The following is a 15714-nucleotide window of genomic DNA, read 5'->3' as shown; positions in this document are numbered from 1 at the left end:
GAGGATCGTGCCTAGGGCTAAATTGATTATATCCTTGTTCGGCTTTGATGATATCATCAGCGCCAAATTTGTTAGACGAGAAGATATTGGCGAAGGCGCTCTTTCTGGAAGGGGCATGGTCGGATGAACTGTCAGCTGTGGCACTCGTAGGGTTATTGCGCGGAAACAAAGACATCGGATTCGCCCAGTTGGCGGCGTGGCTTAGACGACGTCGTCGTGCTCCAATCGGATCAATATCATCGTAATTCCTTGGAAACGAACGACTCTGCCCCGGTTTTAAAGACCCAAGAATCGGTGGTACATCAGCCATCGTCTTTCCACGCTGCCGGTGAAAATTAAAGAGGCCTGAAAGTCGGCGAGACGCGCTTTGAACATTAGCAGTATCATTTTCCGATATTCCTTCATTCGGAAGTGGAAGATCAACATCTCGTAGACTCTCGTGAGGACTGGCAAACAACCGAGTAGATTTAGTCTCTGATGAACCGGGAGAGGGGGATCTTGGATCATCGCCAGTAATAGTGTCAGGAATATCAGGTTCGGTGATGGGTCCCGGGAGATCGGTGGACTCCTCATCCCCAAGAAGATCCGATGGTAGCAATGCATCTGCACGAGGACTCATCGGCGGCAATGAAGCATCAGATTCAGTAGGAGCAGGGTCTGATCTGTCCACAGGACCTGGGAATGTCATGCCGTTGGTGATGTTAAAGAAAGCCGTAGTACTGGGGGCAAACGTAGGCGAATTATTCGACTGATTGTAGTTCAAATTGCGAGGAAACGAAGTATCCATGTGCGGGAATGCAACCGGCGAGGAAAGATTACTTGTCAATGAACTTCGGTGACGAGGGCGACGTATCGGGGGTTGGGCAAGGTCTAGATCAAGTGGTTGCAGGGGGGCAAATGGGCCAGTGCCATTGGTCCTTTGATTGTTCAACCACTTGAGGCGTTCTTGTGCTTCTTGATACTGTTGCTGAGCTTGACTGTGCAAATTGACAAGGGTGGCATATCTCGCATGGAGATTGTTGAGGCGAGTTTCCCACTGGCGTGCCTTTTCAATATCAATCCGATCGAGCTCTGTACCATCCTCATTATCACCACCTTCAAGCCTTTGCCTTTCCTCTTCGAGCTTCTTGATACGGCCTCCCTTTTCTTGAATTTCGTCGTCGATGTCCTTCATTTTGGTCTGCTCTTCTGCAATCTTTTCGCGGATCTCGTTGGCTTGGTTCGCAGTATCTTGCTCAACTTTTGTCTTTTCTTCACTGGCCTTTGCAACTTCTTTATTGAACTGCGTAATCTGATCCTGCCATCGAACGATGTCATCCTTTCGCTTCTTGCGCTCGGCCTCTTTTTGCTGGAGCAATCTTTCCCTCTTGGTCTTCTCACTTTGTACAGTTCGATTGACGCTTTCGAGTTTATTCACATGCTTCTTCAAATCACCGCTAACCTCGTCCTTTTCCTTTACGCGCTGTTTAAGTTCGTCACGCTGTTTAGCTAGCTCTTTGAGAGTTGCGTTGTGTTCCTCGTCCTCTTCGGCAACCTGTTTGTCCATAGACTCATTTTCCTGCTGAAGGTTCTTGAGACGTTCTGCTAATTGTTCCAAGGTTCCATTGCGATCGTCAGACACCGAGGCCCGGCGCGAATCATCTAGCTGGGTGTCGGATCCTGTGGCGGCTGGCGACAGTTTTCGTCCCGCACCAGTGCGCTTGCTTTGTGGATGACCGCCACTATGTTCTCTTGCCATCACTGGAGCAGACGGAGCAGCGAGCACAACAGTCGACCTAGGGACTGATGCCTGAATAGTGGGGCCCTCGACAGTGCCATCTTGTTGAGTTTGCGATAACGGAAGGGGTTTTGTACGGATGTGAAGAACGGCGCTTGCGGTTTGGAAATTCGCAGCGCTGACAGCAAAAACACATATGTGATAGATATGTCCTGGAATTAGATTCCCAATAGTGACAGCAGTCTCTGCCCGTTTGGTCTCCCCCACTAGACGCTATTAATATGGGCCGCGCTGGATAAAATGTGCGAGGGTTTTTCTCACCTTTTGCGCTGTTGACCTGGATGATATGTTTTTGTATGGAATTGTGGAATTCGGCCAGTTTCCATGCGATGCGGATTTCTCGTGGTGAGATTTCCTCGAGAGTGACCTCGGGCGAGGGCGGAATGTCCAGACCGAGTTTGTCGACTAGAACGTCATTTGGAGTTTGACACACCTGCCAGGCGCGGTAGAGAAGCCTGCAGTGATGCGATCAGCATCGGACGAAACGTAGCATTAGTGGTTGGATTGGGACTCACCAGACCAGCGCCCACAGGATGGAGCCGGCAAGGAAGAGCGTCATGACGCCTCTCACCCTCACTCGGGGGACCACGTTGGGGTAGGCATCAAAAGACCAGTACAGCGGCTCATACATGCCCGCGTTGAACTCCATCCATTTATATACGGACGGCAGCCGGATGCAGGGCCGTCAGCGAGAGCGATTGAACATAAGTAAGGACGAAAGGAAACACTGAAGCACAGAAATAAAGCATGCCCAAAGCAGGCAGCGCTAGCCAGAATCGGCAGTCACGTGCAACACACTAGGATGCTCTTACCCTTACTATTTTAGTCTCTACAGCCCTACAATACTAATTTATAAAATTAATTACTCGCAGTAAAATTAAATACTATATGTACTCGTTTGCTCTGCATTCACCCTGTATGCAGTAGTACTTGCATTGGCTGGCGCCTGATCAGATGACCCTGATCCCAACTATTATGTACAAGTAATGCTAATAGTATCACCTGCCTTGCTTCTATGAGCCAACTAGGCAGTTCAGCAAGTAATCCCCCAGTCACCTGGCCTTTCCATGGGGACGCTAGAAAACGGAGCCTCTCTGGCCAAGGTAATTATTGGTATGTACTAGCCAGTCTAGCCTAGGTAATGCTACTTCGTACTATGTATTAGGGTGGTCCGAGGCGGGCCGATGACGCCGCCAAGCAGCCCCGGGAAGCGTTGAGAATCCAACAACTCTCTGCTTTCCCCAGCGACCAGCATCTATCCGTCTTCTCTACTCTCTAATTGCTAACTATGCCCTGCACTCGCTGACAGGTTCGTTCGTTACTCTTCTTCCCCTTGATTTCTGCTCGCTCTACCCTGCCAGACTGCAGACTGTAGACTGTAGACCATGCCAGTCCGCTAGCCGTCTATCTATGGCTGCGGGGACTTTCACATGGTAACCGGCTCCTCTCGTTTTTCGCCCGAGTTATCGCACCTTCACACCCTCGTCAGAACTCCATCTACGCTCTACATACGGTATCGTTGCGCCCGGCCAATTGCGATTAGAATCGGCTGAAGAACCACTGCCGTCGGGATGCAGTACGTCCGCAGCCTGAGCGGCCCCGTCTCCAAGACATGGAACTCGATCAATCCTGCAACACTCAGTGGTGCCATTGATGTGATTGTCATTGAACACGAAGACGGTTGGTCTATGGCTGATCTGCTAAGAAGCTGTCTATATCTAACTTGCTTATAGGCAGCCTGGCTTGCTCGCCGTTCCACGTTCGCTTCGGGAAATTTTCCCTGCTGCGCCCTTCAGAAAAGAAGGTCGAGTTTCGCGTCAATGGGATCAAACAGGATTTTTCTATGAAGCTAGGCGACGGGGGAGAGGCATTTTTTGTCTTCGAAACAACAGAGGATGTGCCTGCTGCTCTCCAAACGTCGCCTTTGGTCTCCCCGGCAAGCAGCCCAGCGTCGACTTCGGTCGCCGAACTGCCCTCGCTACAGGAGCCGCCTGATTTGGATCTGGACAACATCGGTAGCTTAAAGGGTGACACAAAAGATCTGGAAGGGGTTTCGATATCCCGTGAAAATCGTTCCCTGTCTCAAGACCTTGGTATGGAAGTTCGATATTGTTGGGCTAGGGTTCATGTTCTAACCGATGACAGGCACAATAACACCACTATCGCAGTCACCAAATGATTCTTCCATACACCGGATGGGCCTGGATGTATATGATGAGAACAATTCACCCGTGAAATTAGACCGTTCAATTTCAGATGGCATTCTTCAAGCCGGCTCAACATTGGGCAGCGAGCCCTCCAGCCTCGAAAACTCCCCTCGAGGTGCCGACCTGCTCCATGCTCGCCGGGACCGACGATCGATCAGCCCTCCTCCCATATCCCCAAGCGAGGCGATTTCACGTGCGATCGCACTATCGAAGAAACTTTCCGGGTCAAACATTCCTTCCCAGGTTACCGACACCGGGGATCTCATGCTTGACATGACTGGATATAAAAGTAGCGAGGAAGACGCTCTCCGGGCAGAAGTTGTTGCACGCAAGATTCTTTCCGAGGAACTCGAAGGAAACTACGATATTGGGGCATTGATCGGTGCTGACGACCATGGCAATTTGTGGATATATAGCAGCGAAGAGGCCAAGCTGTCCGCCAACCGTCAGGCAACTTTGAATACAATGAAGCCTCATCGGCCCTCCTTCAGCGAGGATGCAGTCTCAGATCCCGGTTATCATAGTGATGGCGATCAAGCGACCCTAGGATCCCCAATTCAAACCCGCCATCATCGTGCCCAATCCGATGTACAACCCGGATTTCCTACTCCTCCTCAAACGCCACCACAGGATGCAGCTGTCAGCGACTCCAACCGCAACTTTGCCAAAACCTTGCGATTGACCAGTGATCAGCTCAAGACACTCGACCTCAAGTCTGGAGCTAACAATGTGTCATTCACAGTGAATAAGGCAACATGCCCTGCTACCATGTATCTTTGGAGCTACAAGACACCTATTGTCATTTCGGATATCGATGGAACCATCACAAAGTAAGTCACTCAGGCTATTGTGTCAAACAAAACTAATCAAGCGGCAGATCTGATGTTTTGGGTCATGTCTTGAATATGATTGGGCGCGACTGGACCCATCAAGGCGTCGCCAAATTGTTTACGGATATTGTCAGCAATGGATACAATATCATGTATCTCACTAGTCGCTCAACCGGCCAAGCTGACCTCACCCGAACCTATTTAAATGGGGTCTTGCAAGATGGGTATAGATTGCCCAAAGGCCCAGTTATTATGAGTCCAGACCGCACTATAGCTGCGTTGCGGCGGGAGATTTATTTACGAAAGCCGGAAGTATTCAAAATGGCTTGCTTGCGGGATATCCTAAACCTTTTCCCTCCCCAAGATAATCCATTCTATGCTGGATTCGGCAATCGATTGACGGATGCGCTTAGCTATCGCTCTGTCAACATTCCATCATCACGTATATTCACCATCAACTCCAATGCCGAAGTATCTTTGGACTTGCTGAGCCTGAACAAGTACAAAAGCAGTTATGTCACTATGAGAGAATTGGTTGATCACTTCTTCCCTCCTATCAGTCTTCTGGTCCAGGGCGGAGGCGAGGAATTCACTGACTTCACATACTGGCGCGACCAAGCCAACCTAGAAGACTTTTCAGTCACCGACAGCGAAGTAGAAAACGAAGACGAAATCGTGGAAGACCTGGAAAGCGAGCAGGTTTATAGCGACGAAGGTAGCGATGTTGACGATGATGAACAAGCCGAGGAAATGGCCGACAGTTATATCTCGCGCGACTCCTTTGAAAACCCTGACCTGGCCGACTCGGTTGAATCGGTTGCCGAAAGGCCTTTTTCCGACGAGGAGCTGTCCGAGGATGAGGACGAGGACCTACCTGACATTGGTGGAGTCTCGTTGCGCGAGGAGAAAGCCACACTTTGACCTTGTCCATAGCTTGATTATATGATTATTGCCAGAAGACAAAAGTTTGTTGACTGATCAGTACACTGTGATCAGTACTTTGAGGGACTTGATAATATTGGTTACTGCATATACCTTTAGCTCACTATGAAGCGCCATTGGTTTCTCTGCGTCTACGCTGAAGATATCGTTGTGTTCCGATCTGTAAATAGATGCATGGCCAGTCGGGTTTGCGAGAAATGGTGTCACCCACTGGGGCGTTTGGCATAGTTTGCGTGTTTTGTCTTGAGGGAGCATTTCGGGGTTTTGATTGTTTTATGAAAATGTAGCTATACCAAACACAATTGTTTTTATATACGATATTTCAATCTTTCGATTTACCTCGCCTATCAAGTTGTCTGTACTCTGTAGTATTGATGTCTGATATTTAGGCAGCTGACGCCAGTCCCAAAATAGAATAGCGGCTGCATGTGAATTAACCGTATTCAACTTCCCAGATCTTGATCTGGAGTATAATATAGACCTCCACTTCCAGCAGCGAGAATCTCTTATTCCTTGACTACAGAACTGTCTCTGTGCGAACTCCCTCAAGCGCCAACCTTGGCTCGCGATCAATGACGGCCTCGGCCTAAAGCTTCACCTGGTCTTCTCTTCACCCTCAGACCTTAAAACCATCAAGCAATGGCGACTCCACGGCCAACTCAGGCAGCCGGGTCTACGCAGCCATTAACACCCCCAGATGACCCAACAACGACGAACAACACCTCCTCACAAGCCGCCGCGGCGAGCGCGCCAAACTCCTCCATTCCCAGCGCCCCCGCGATGCCCTCCACATCCCTCACCGACACCGGCAAATCGCGCCGTCCCCGCGACTCCCGGCTCGTCCACATGCTCCTCGCCTCACTCGGCGTCACAGGATATCAAGAGCGCGTTCCACTGCAACTCCTCGACTTCGCATACCGCTATACCTCTTCGACCCTCCAAGACGCTGCCTATCTCGCCATGGAGGGCTACGCAGGCAGCACATCAGGGCCTGGCGAGACAAACGTGTCCACGGGCGGTGGACGAGGGGGCGTGGAACTGAACACCGTCACACTACAATCCCTCCGTTTGAGCATCGCATCGCGCCTCCACTACCAATTCCAACCCGGCCTTTCCAAGGAATTCCTCGTCGACGTCGCTTCGGAACGGAACCGCTATGCGCTTCCTGGTGTTGCCCGTGGTGGGGAGACGGCTGCAAAGAGCGGGTTTTCGAATATATCGATGGGCGGGATGAGACTGCCACCTGAGAAGTTTTGTCAGACGGGAACGGGGTGGAATTTGAAGGAGGAGTGGGAAAGTGAAGGAGAAGACGATGTTGAGGATGCCGCTGAGCCGACTGTCGCGCTCGGGGCTGCCGGGCAGAATGATGAGGAAGATTTGGAAGATGAAGGGGATGGCAGGATGGAGGATGTTTTTGGAGAGGATGCAGTGATGAAGGAGGGCGATGAGGATGATGAACATATGGCGGATGCGTAAACTTATCGCATGGTTTATCAATCAATGGTGTAGGGCGGCGTTCTGGGTGCATTGCATATGGATGGGAATATCAAAAATCTGGTTAAATAAATATCACTTTCGACCATCGTATCCACATGCGTATGAATTCAATATAATATAATATAATATACATGATACCTGAATACAACTTCCATCAACCAACTGCAGTATAAATATGTATGGGGAGATTCAGTCCAATTTCACCCTGAACGCCGCGATTCCATGCAATAATCACAAATACAACACCCTTCAAACAGAGGTGTGCTACTGATAGTAGAATTTATTTCTCTCCCTTCGGTCTCTCATCCTCCGCTCTCATCAGCTGGATAACCTCCGTCCGCCGCTTCTCAACAGCCGCTTCTTTCTCCTCGCGCTCCCGCCGACGAGCATCTCGACTAGCAAACCATTCCTCGCGCGCGCGGTCTTCTTCCTCGGGTCCAGCGTGTGCGAGCATGCAGGAGTTCATGGCGAGTCGTTGCTCGCGACAGACCCATGTTGTTGTGAAGGTGCGGTTGCGGGCGCAGTCAGCGAATGCTAGCAAGTGTTAGTAGACGGAAGAGAAAGAATGGGTGTGGTGTACCTTTGATTTCTGGCGCGCAGTATCCTCGAACTCTTTTGTAGTATATGTCTTTGACTTGTTGCTCTTGAGTTGCGGATAAGGGGAGCGGATTGCGGAGGTTGAAGTTGGGCTGCGCGGTGGAGGGCTCGGTGGATGTAGATGGTGCTGACATTGTATTGGATTCGTTATGAGAATTGGGAATGTGTAGATTCGAATGTAATTGTTTCAACAATAATGGAGATGTTGAGGGTTCCTTGTCTTGTTGATGTTCATAACACGTGCATGATGAAAGCCGTACGTAGACGACGAGGATCAATTCTCTCTCTTATCGATCTTCATAGACAGGAACCTGTAAATTGCAGGGTTGTTGATAATGAATAGCTGAATTGGCCTGCCCTAACTGAACGGAGCTGTGGTAATGCGTCGGTCAGCTTGAAGCTTTCGTCCCGCATAAAGTCGCAGCACACCGCCTTGGATGCTCCGTTTTCTCCGCCGGCAGTAAAAGAATCGAAACAAAAAATTTGACAACATTGAAATATTGAACATTCGACCAGCAGCATCGAGGATTGGCTTTCTAGCTGCTCGAGGTTTAAATTGAAGCCCTCATAGAAATTTATTTACTGCAAAAATATCTCGTCATCCGGACAAGTAACATAACTTAAAATGTCTTCTATGCGAAACGCCGTGCACCGACGGCAGCATCGTGAGCGAGGCCAGCTCGAGGGACGAGGGAAATGGGGTATCCTCGAGAAACACAAAGTAAGCTTTTACCAACCGATAGCCAAAAATCACAGTTCGAATCTATTTACTTATTAAAAAAAATAGGACTACTCCCTCCGTGCGCAAGACTACAACCTCAAAAAACAAAAACTCGGCCGCCTCCGCGAAAAAGCGCGCGATCGCAATGTCGATGAATTCGCATATGGCATGTTATCAGACAAGAATGCGCGGCAAGGGAAACACGGCACGCGCGAGGCCTCGTCGCTGAGCCATGATACGGTCAAGTTGCTTAAGACACAGGATGCTGGGTATCTAAGGACGGTGGGGGAGAAGGCCAGGCGGGAGATGGAGAAGTTGGAGCAGGAGGTTAAGCTGCAGAAAAGTATGATGGAGGTGTTGGGGGAGGGGAAGAAAGGCGGGGCTGATGATGAGGAGGAGGAAGAGGAAGAGGATGATTTTGATGAGGATTTGCGTGCCAAAGCGAAAAAGAGAAAGGTGGTTTTTGCGGAGAGCCGTGAGGATCAGAAAAAGCTCGGGGCGAGGCCTGTTGATGGTGATGGGGAGGATGAGGATATGGTGGACGACGAGGGAGATGATTCATTCGGCAATCAATCACAGCAAAAGCAGAAGCAGCCCACGAAAAAGCAACTAGAGGCTGAGCAACTGGCTTACAAGCAGAAACGTGCGGCGGACCGTCTGAAACGTCGCGCTGCTGCGAGTCGTGTGAGGAAGCTTGAGGCGTTGAGGAAGCAGCATGCAGAGATCACGACGGCGGAGCGAGAGCTGGATTTGCAGCGTGCTCGAATGACGAATTCGATAGGCGGCGTGAACAAGAATGGGCTCAAGTGGAAGGTTAAAGAGCGCAAGAGGTGATTTGATAACATTTCAATTCTTGTTTATTATGACTACAGAATATAATAGCATGACTGGAGCCTGGCGTATGGTTTAACTCGGAATTTTAGGTACTTGGTAGATACATGGGCTTAGGATGAGTGAATCTGATTTAATTTACATGATTTCATACTATTTTAACACGTCATAATCGCTTTAAACAAAAACCAACTTTTAGTAACAACCATCTAACGTATACATCATGCAGCTTTATCCATCGCATCCATGCGGATGCTCACGGCGCGCTTGTGCGCGTCAAGACCTTCAACAGCAGCCAATTGCATGACTGCCCCTGACACATTGCGAAGACCCTCGGCAGTCAAGTTCGAAGAGGTGATGTGTTTCACGAAAGATCCGAGGTTAACGCCAGAATATTGCTTGGCGTATCCGTATGTTGCTAATGATAGTTAGTTGGGTTGAATTAGGAAGAGATGTATACACTTACGTAGCGAATGGTTGACACCTGCAGAGTAATCGCCAACACTCTCTGGCGTCCACTGGCCGATGAAAACACTACCAGCGTTTTGAACTAGAGGAACAACGCTCTCTGCATCCTGGAGCTGCAGAATCAAATGCTCTGGCGCGTATTCATTGCTCAGGTTCATCGCCTCTTCGACGGTCTTGACAACAAAAGTAACCGAGTGCTCAATTGCGCCACGTACAATATCCACCCGAGGAAGTGCGTTGGCTTGCTGATGCAACTCCTCTTCAATAGCGGTCAATTCTTTATCGTTGAGATCGACAGCGATGAGAATGACTTGCGAGTCGACGCCGTGCTCAGCTTGACTCAGAAGATCCGATGCAACAAAGGCTGGATTGGCATGCTTGTCGGCGATAACGAGGACTTCGCTAGGACCAGCAGGCATGTCGATGCTGACGCCAGCAGATGTGTCATTGGATACCATCATCTTCGCGGCAGTGACGAATTGATTTCCTGGACCAAGGATCTTGTCGACCTTGCTGATACTCTCAGTGCCATAAGCCATAGCTGCAACGGCCTGGGCACCACCAGCCAAGACGATGCTTTCCGCGCCACACTTGTGTGCAGCATAGACGATCTCAGGGGAAATACTGCCGTCTGAACGTGGTGGCGAGGCAAGGACGATCTTCTTACAACCAGCAACCATTGCGGGGACACCAAGCATGAGAGCAGTAGATGGGAGAACTGCTGTTCCTCCAGGGATGTACAGACCAACACGTTCAATAGGACGTGAAAACCGGGAACACACCACACCGGGCATAGTTTCAACAACGAGCGGTTTGTCATCTTTTTGTGCTGAATGGAATTTTCTGATGTTTTCGAAGCTCACGTCAATAGCTTTAATGGTGTCAGCGCATAGTTGCATCAAGTGATCTGGGAACGGTGCTTTGATGACGGGTGATGTTAATGAGGTGGCCTTCTCAAATTTATGAGTGTATTTGAGAACACCAGCGTCTCCGTTGGCGCGTACGTCGCTGATGATGGGCTTTACTAGTTCGACAATAGCATCGTTCGATTTCTGAGATGGGCGTTGTAGGGCTTCCTTGATGACTGTCATAGGAGTTGATGTCGCGTTGAGACGTTTCATCTCAATACGATCAGACTTGGCCGCAGCCGGTTCCTGAGGCACAGGGGCCTGAGGCACAGGGGCCTGTTTTGGCGTTGCCTGTGTTAAACCGACCTTTTCAGCCCAACGAGCTTTGGCATCGCCTGTGCGACGTTTAACTTTGAGGTCTTTCATATCTAGATTTTTCTCAACATCTTCAAGGTTGACATCCGCGGCAATGCAGCGCGTTAAAGCGAAATAGATCAGATCAGCAGCCTCGGACGCAATTTCATCTTTGGTCCTTGCTTGGCATAGCTCTTCGGCTTCTTCCATGATTTTGGCCTCGACGAGTTTAGAGTCATTGAAGAGACGTGCTGTGTATGAGCCTGTAGGAGCGCTTTCTTTGCGAGACTGGAGGGTCTTTTGCAGCCGAGACAAACCGCCGTATCTACCAAAGCATGTGTTTGTACCCAGATGACAGAAACCTCGACCTTGCTGCTTGACTCTGAAAATCATGCAGTCGCCATCGCAGTCAAACCCGACACTCAAGAGCTCCTGGGTATCACCGCTAGTCTGACCTTTGTACCAGAGACCCCGCTTCCTCGATTGATAGACGCCGGTGCCTGTCTTCAGCGCTTCCACGAGACTTTCTTTGCTGCTCCATACGAAGCCAAGAGCGATCCCTCGTTCATCAGTGACTAAAGTGGCATATAGCCCCGTATGTTCATCCGCTACAGCCTTGCTGGTCAGGATGTTTGCCGCTGAAACCTTGTCATTGGGTTGTGGGGTGAGGGTGAGTCGAGTAGATGGTACAATGGCAACGACGCCTTGCGACACATTATCAATCACAATCTGTTCTGTGACACCATCTCCAAAGTATTTATACACCTGCGTTCCGTCCCGTGGGAAACCGAAAGTCTCGAAATACTCGACGGCATTACCAGCCGTAGCGACGCTGATATCCTTGCCGTCTGGGACATTGGAAACCCAATTCTGAACCGCCTTTGTATCTTCCTGTGAAACCAGGTGAACGGCTAATCTAGCCGCTGGAATATCGTGTTCTGCAGATAATTGCGCCAATTGCTGGGGACTGACGAAAATTTTGGTAGCACCGGCGTTGAGAATGTCTGCGGCTTCGGAGAGGCCGATATCGCTCACGTCCACGAAGATATCAAGGAGGCGTGCGTATTGATTGATGAAGCTCGTGGCCTGTGATGGCTCGGAAACTTTGATGAGTGTAATTCCTACGCGAGCGATCTCAGCAATGGTTATTCCGCCTTCACTGGGGCTTGACAGGTTCGACACAGCAACAATGAGCGGTGACGCCATGATTAGACACCCGGGCAGCTACACAGAGATTGGGAAGAAAGGACAATTGAGAGAAGACGCAGAATTTCTCTATTAATGGAAAGCCAGGATAAGTCCTCTTTAACAAATAGAATGTGAGAACCTGCGGATTTGACGCTGAAAAAGAAGACGAAAGAGAAAATGACGGCCAGTTAAGCTATTTTCCACTCTCTTTCCCCCCACCTTTTCTCCCGCCGCTTTAACTGCCACATGAGTCATGGGTGTAGTCTCTACAGTTCCTCCATCCATCTTAACAAACGTCGAAAAAGCGGCTGTTACTAAACAATTCTAATTCCTAATCTTTTTCTTTCTTTCTCTTATCTTGACTTTTTCTGTCTTTCTCATATCATGTTCGCAGCTCGACGACCCTCATTGAATGGAAGATAGAAGGCCTATGTCTGAAAGCCCAGCCTATCAACCCAGCCTATCAGGTCCCAGACACTTTGTTGGAGAACCTGGCTAGGCTTGTGGCATGTGTGAATGGATAGCTGTCACTGGATTTCAAGGCACAGGATGCAAGCCTTGGACGATCCTTCTGAATTCCTGCGAGAATTCCTGCGAAAATATCCCACTATATTGGGATTAAAAACAGAAGAAAGCAGGCAAAAAAGATGGAAGACAATTGAATGTTATCGCGGTATTTGGCTATTCAGCTAAGTGAAATTTCACTTGAATTTATGCCACTTCTACACGAATATCTAGAGCACATTTCACAGTATGGGCAGATATGGGAACACAGAAACTGCTGGGAAACTGTTGTGGAACAGTTTGGAAATTGTTTGCTTAGCATTGCATAACAGTTGGCAAGTAGCAATCAGTTGCCTAAATGTTCAGATTTTAGAAACATGACTTTCATGGCAACACTTCGACGCGTCTAACGTAAACTTCTTTTAATACATAGCAGTAAAAGAAACGTTTCCAAATCTCGCAATATTTCTTATTATATATCAGTTGTGTAACTACATAGATGTAATTCACTGATGAGACAGAATGCATTCATGGTCAAAACTTTACCAAAGAAGCAGCAACGCTTTTGTGTGGTGTTAAGGATATATGTGATGAACTCAACATGTGAAAGGCCATTCTCAACGCCCAGCAAAGTGTTCAGCAAAACCTACGTGGAGTCAATAAAAACGGCCTTGTATCTCAAATTTTCAACATAAATTGAAACAATGGACAAGTTCACAGATCAGATATACGAAGCAGTGAGTGTCATATGATTTATGCTTCGAATACAATTGCAAAAGTCAATAATGGCCTCATTTAGGTGAATGCAACTCTCATTCTCGAGCAAAATACTATTCTTTTGGAGCAGAGTAAAATTTCCAAGGGCCTTAGTCAAACTTCCACGAAGCAATCAGAGGAGGCTGTGCAACAGGGGAAAAGGCTAATGGCATTCACTATAGCAACCATCATCGTTAGTATCAATCAAGAAATTCTCCGCTTTAAGCCACTACTAAGTTAATTGTACCTAGCTGCCAATTTCGTTCCTTGTCTCTTTGTTTAATGTAGATGCATCTTCCCAGTTCCCAGACCATCTAAATGAACCCAATCTTGCCGTTGAGGAGAGTCAGGACGATAAGATACCTCAGAATACCCTACGATCAAGGTTATCAGAGACAGCGTGGAGGAGAAACAAAAACTTACTTATGGTAATGAAGAGGCTGTATGAGAATATCAAAAAATTGAAATATAATATAAAATTATTTCTTACTTTTATCAATAACCGTTTAGTATATTAATAATGATTTTGTAGACTTTTTATATTTTATATAGCTCTATAGCGATATATAATATTTTCTTGTTATATTGAAGGCAGAGCAAATCTCCAAACTAGACATCGAAGAAAAGATTTTTACAGCAAATCACTGGGTGTCAAGCAACAACATTTCGATTGTGATATCAATCATACAGTACTAATTAATTGGTGGCTACCACTACATTGGTCGTCCAGGGCTGAAGCGAAAACCCGAAGCTACTAACACGAAAACCTTCCAGGCCGGCATAAAGCCGTGAGAACTGTGTAATAAAAATACTACCTTATCACTTTCGAAGGTTTGTATGCGGCTTAATGTGATATAATGTTGAGTATGAAAATTGGTTGGGCTATTTTCATTTTACTATGATCTGCCTTTGAGCCAGGGCAAGTCGAGAACGGTGCCACTACATTACAAGTGTTCAGCATCATTAATTTAACTGATAATAGGTTAAACTTACCTCACCGCAGGAAATAGGATCATACAAAGCTGGATGCTCCTCGTCAATGCAAGATGGGACAACCTCACAAATTGCATCCGGATTGAACCCTAGAAAGAACGGCATTGAGTAGCGTGAGGTAGTTTGTCGATTGTGCACCCTGTGAACGGTAGACTTGAAAGTATTGTTAGACAACCTCTGCAAGAAGTCACCAATATTCACCACCAGTGTCCCCGGAATAGGCTGAGCATCCAGCCACTCATCACTAGCGGACAGAACCTGCAAGCCGCCGGACATATCTTGCCACAGCAGAGTTAAGCACTGTATATCCGTGTGAGACCCGATACCAGCGTCGACTTGTTTTGTCAGCTCCACATTAGTTTCTGTATCACCAGTTCCAGGATAGTGTATATACAGTCCATCTGCTCCAGGATGGGTGATCATTTCGTTGAAGTAATCCTCGGGTAAATTCAGTGCAAGAGCAAAGATGGACACCATTTTACGTGCAAGCGTGAGACGACGTTCCCAGAATTCGATCGTTGTCTCACGAAACTTTGGAAGATGACTTGTACCATCCCATAGGAAGCCGTCGCCTCCGTAAGAGTAGGCTTTATTCGCGAGTAGATGATCTGGGTTGGCAACAGTGGGATCGTATTCTGGATTATATCGAATGGAAAACGTTTCTTTATTATCTGATTAAGTTTGTCAATGAGCTTTTCTTTCTTTTTCCCTCCCTTTTCCAAAGTTCAACGTAAGACAGGCTAACCTCTTGACTCCTTATGATTTATTTGCGTGCTTCCCACCTGATGATATCCCTCTGCTATTTGCGACTTGCGAAAGGACACTTTATCCTTTTCCGCATCCGACTGCGCGAAAAAGGCCTTGGCCTGGGATAAAGCCCTTTCAATCAGATTATCGGAAATGCCATGGTTTTTGATGTAGAAGAACCCAGTATTCTGAGCCGCCTTTCTGATCTTCATAGCTAATTCCTTGCGACTCTCGAGGTCACCGTCGATAGGTGTCAAATCAATGATAGGAATTTCGTCTTCTGTGGGAGGCCGAGGAGGATTAGTTGACACTCGCCGGTATTCTGGGCCGGACAACGTGAGAAGTTCGATTTGGGTGTATCCAGTGGTTGTTTCTGTGACCATTTTGACGTTTTTGAGATTTAAGTATCTCCGTTTGATGTCTGTACGGTCTAGGATCGAAGAGTTGGTGGCTT

General features: G+C 48.1%; 6 protein-coding genes across 6 annotated transcripts; 3 read left to right on the top strand and 3 right to left on the bottom strand.

Moving 5' to 3' along the window:
• Nucleotides 1-3348: 3348 nt before the first annotated feature.
• Nucleotides 3349-5735, top strand: BGW36DRAFT_426505 (putative lipin Smp2; the record flags this gene model as incomplete). The annotated part of the gene is made up of 4 exons (XM_046220280.1): nt 3349-3457; nt 3511-3870; nt 3923-4814; nt 4862-5735. The coding sequence occupies 4 exons, from the start codon at nt 3349-3351 to the stop codon at nt 5733-5735; spliced, it is 2235 nt and encodes a 744-aa protein (XP_046073280.1).
• A 506-nt stretch (nt 5736-6241) lies between these two features.
• Nucleotides 6242-7376, top strand: BGW36DRAFT_376785 (transcription initiation factor IID, 31kD subunit-domain-containing protein). Its single transcript, XM_046215930.1, has one exon. The coding sequence runs from the start codon at nt 6396-6398 to the stop codon at nt 7230-7232; it is 837 nt and encodes a 278-aa protein (XP_046073279.1). The 5' UTR covers nt 6242-6395; the 3' UTR covers nt 7233-7376.
• On the bottom strand, nt 7377-8227 carry BGW36DRAFT_376784 (cytochrome c oxidase biogenesis protein Cmc1 like-domain-containing protein). Its single transcript, XM_046215929.1, has 2 exons — nt 7834-8227; nt 7377-7787 (listed from the first exon to the last, which is right to left on the bottom strand). The coding sequence occupies exons 1-2, from the start codon at nt 7982-7984 to the stop codon at nt 7534-7536; spliced, it is 405 nt and encodes a 134-aa protein (XP_046073278.1). The 5' UTR covers nt 7985-8227; the 3' UTR covers nt 7377-7533.
• A 248-nt stretch (nt 8228-8475) lies between these two features.
• Nucleotides 8476-9405, top strand: BGW36DRAFT_426502 (small-subunit processome; the record flags this gene model as incomplete). The annotated part of the gene is made up of 2 exons (XM_046220279.1): nt 8476-8571; nt 8638-9405. 2 exons carry the CDS (start codon nt 8476-8478, stop codon nt 9403-9405), a joined length of 864 nt encoding a protein of 287 aa, XP_046073277.1.
• Nucleotides 9406-9543: 138 nt separating this feature from the next.
• On the bottom strand, nt 9544-12530 carry BGW36DRAFT_376780 (putative phosphoribosyl-AMP cyclohydrolase). Its single transcript, XM_046215928.1, has 2 exons — nt 9869-12530; nt 9544-9820 (listed from the first exon to the last, which is right to left on the bottom strand). Exons 1-2 carry the CDS (start codon nt 12276-12278, stop codon nt 9624-9626), a joined length of 2607 nt encoding a protein of 868 aa, XP_046073276.1. The 5' UTR covers nt 12279-12530; the 3' UTR covers nt 9544-9623.
• A 1878-nt stretch (nt 12531-14408) lies between these two features.
• BGW36DRAFT_358328 (uncharacterized protein) lies at nt 14409-15643 on the bottom strand (the record flags this gene model as incomplete). Its single annotated transcript, XM_046213958.1, has 3 exons — nt 14409-14459; nt 14514-15184; nt 15259-15643. 3 exons carry the CDS (start codon nt 15641-15643, stop codon nt 14409-14411), a joined length of 1107 nt encoding a protein of 368 aa, XP_046073275.1.
• Between the last annotated feature and the right edge of the window lie 71 nt (nt 15644-15714).

The sequence above is a fragment of the Talaromyces proteolyticus genome (assembly GCF_021365285.1).
Source record: "Talaromyces proteolyticus strain PMI_201 chromosome Unknown BGW36scaffold_5, whole genome shotgun sequence".
Classification (NCBI taxonomy): domain Eukaryota; kingdom Fungi; phylum Ascomycota; class Eurotiomycetes; order Eurotiales; family Trichocomaceae; genus Talaromyces; species Talaromyces proteolyticus.
Note: the sequence above shows the minus strand (reverse complement) of the source record. Positions and strands in the feature narration are given on the sequence as shown.

What these genes read in the sequence shown, in the direction of transcription:
- BGW36DRAFT_376785 (XM_046215930.1), top strand. Translation starts at nt 6,396, where the DNA reads ATGGCGACTCCACGGCCAACTCAGGCAGCCGGGTCTACGCAGCCATTA.
- BGW36DRAFT_376784 (XM_046215929.1), bottom strand. Translation starts at nt 7,984, where the DNA reads ATGTCAGCACCATCTACATCCACCGAGCCCTCCACCGCGCAGCCCAAC. An exon ending in CTGCGCGCCAGAAATCAAAG is followed by an intron (nt 7,788 to 7,833) that starts GTACACCACACC and finishes AACACTTGCTAG; the next exon opens with CATTCGCTGACTGCGCCCGC.
- BGW36DRAFT_376780 (XM_046215928.1), bottom strand. Translation starts at nt 12,278, where the DNA reads ATGGCGTCACCGCTCATTGTTGCTGTGTCGAACCTGTCAAGCCCCAGT. An exon ending in AGGTGTCAACCATTCGCTAC is followed by an intron (nt 9,821 to 9,868) that starts GTAAGTGTATAC and finishes AACTATCATTAG; the next exon opens with CAACATACGGATACGCCAAG.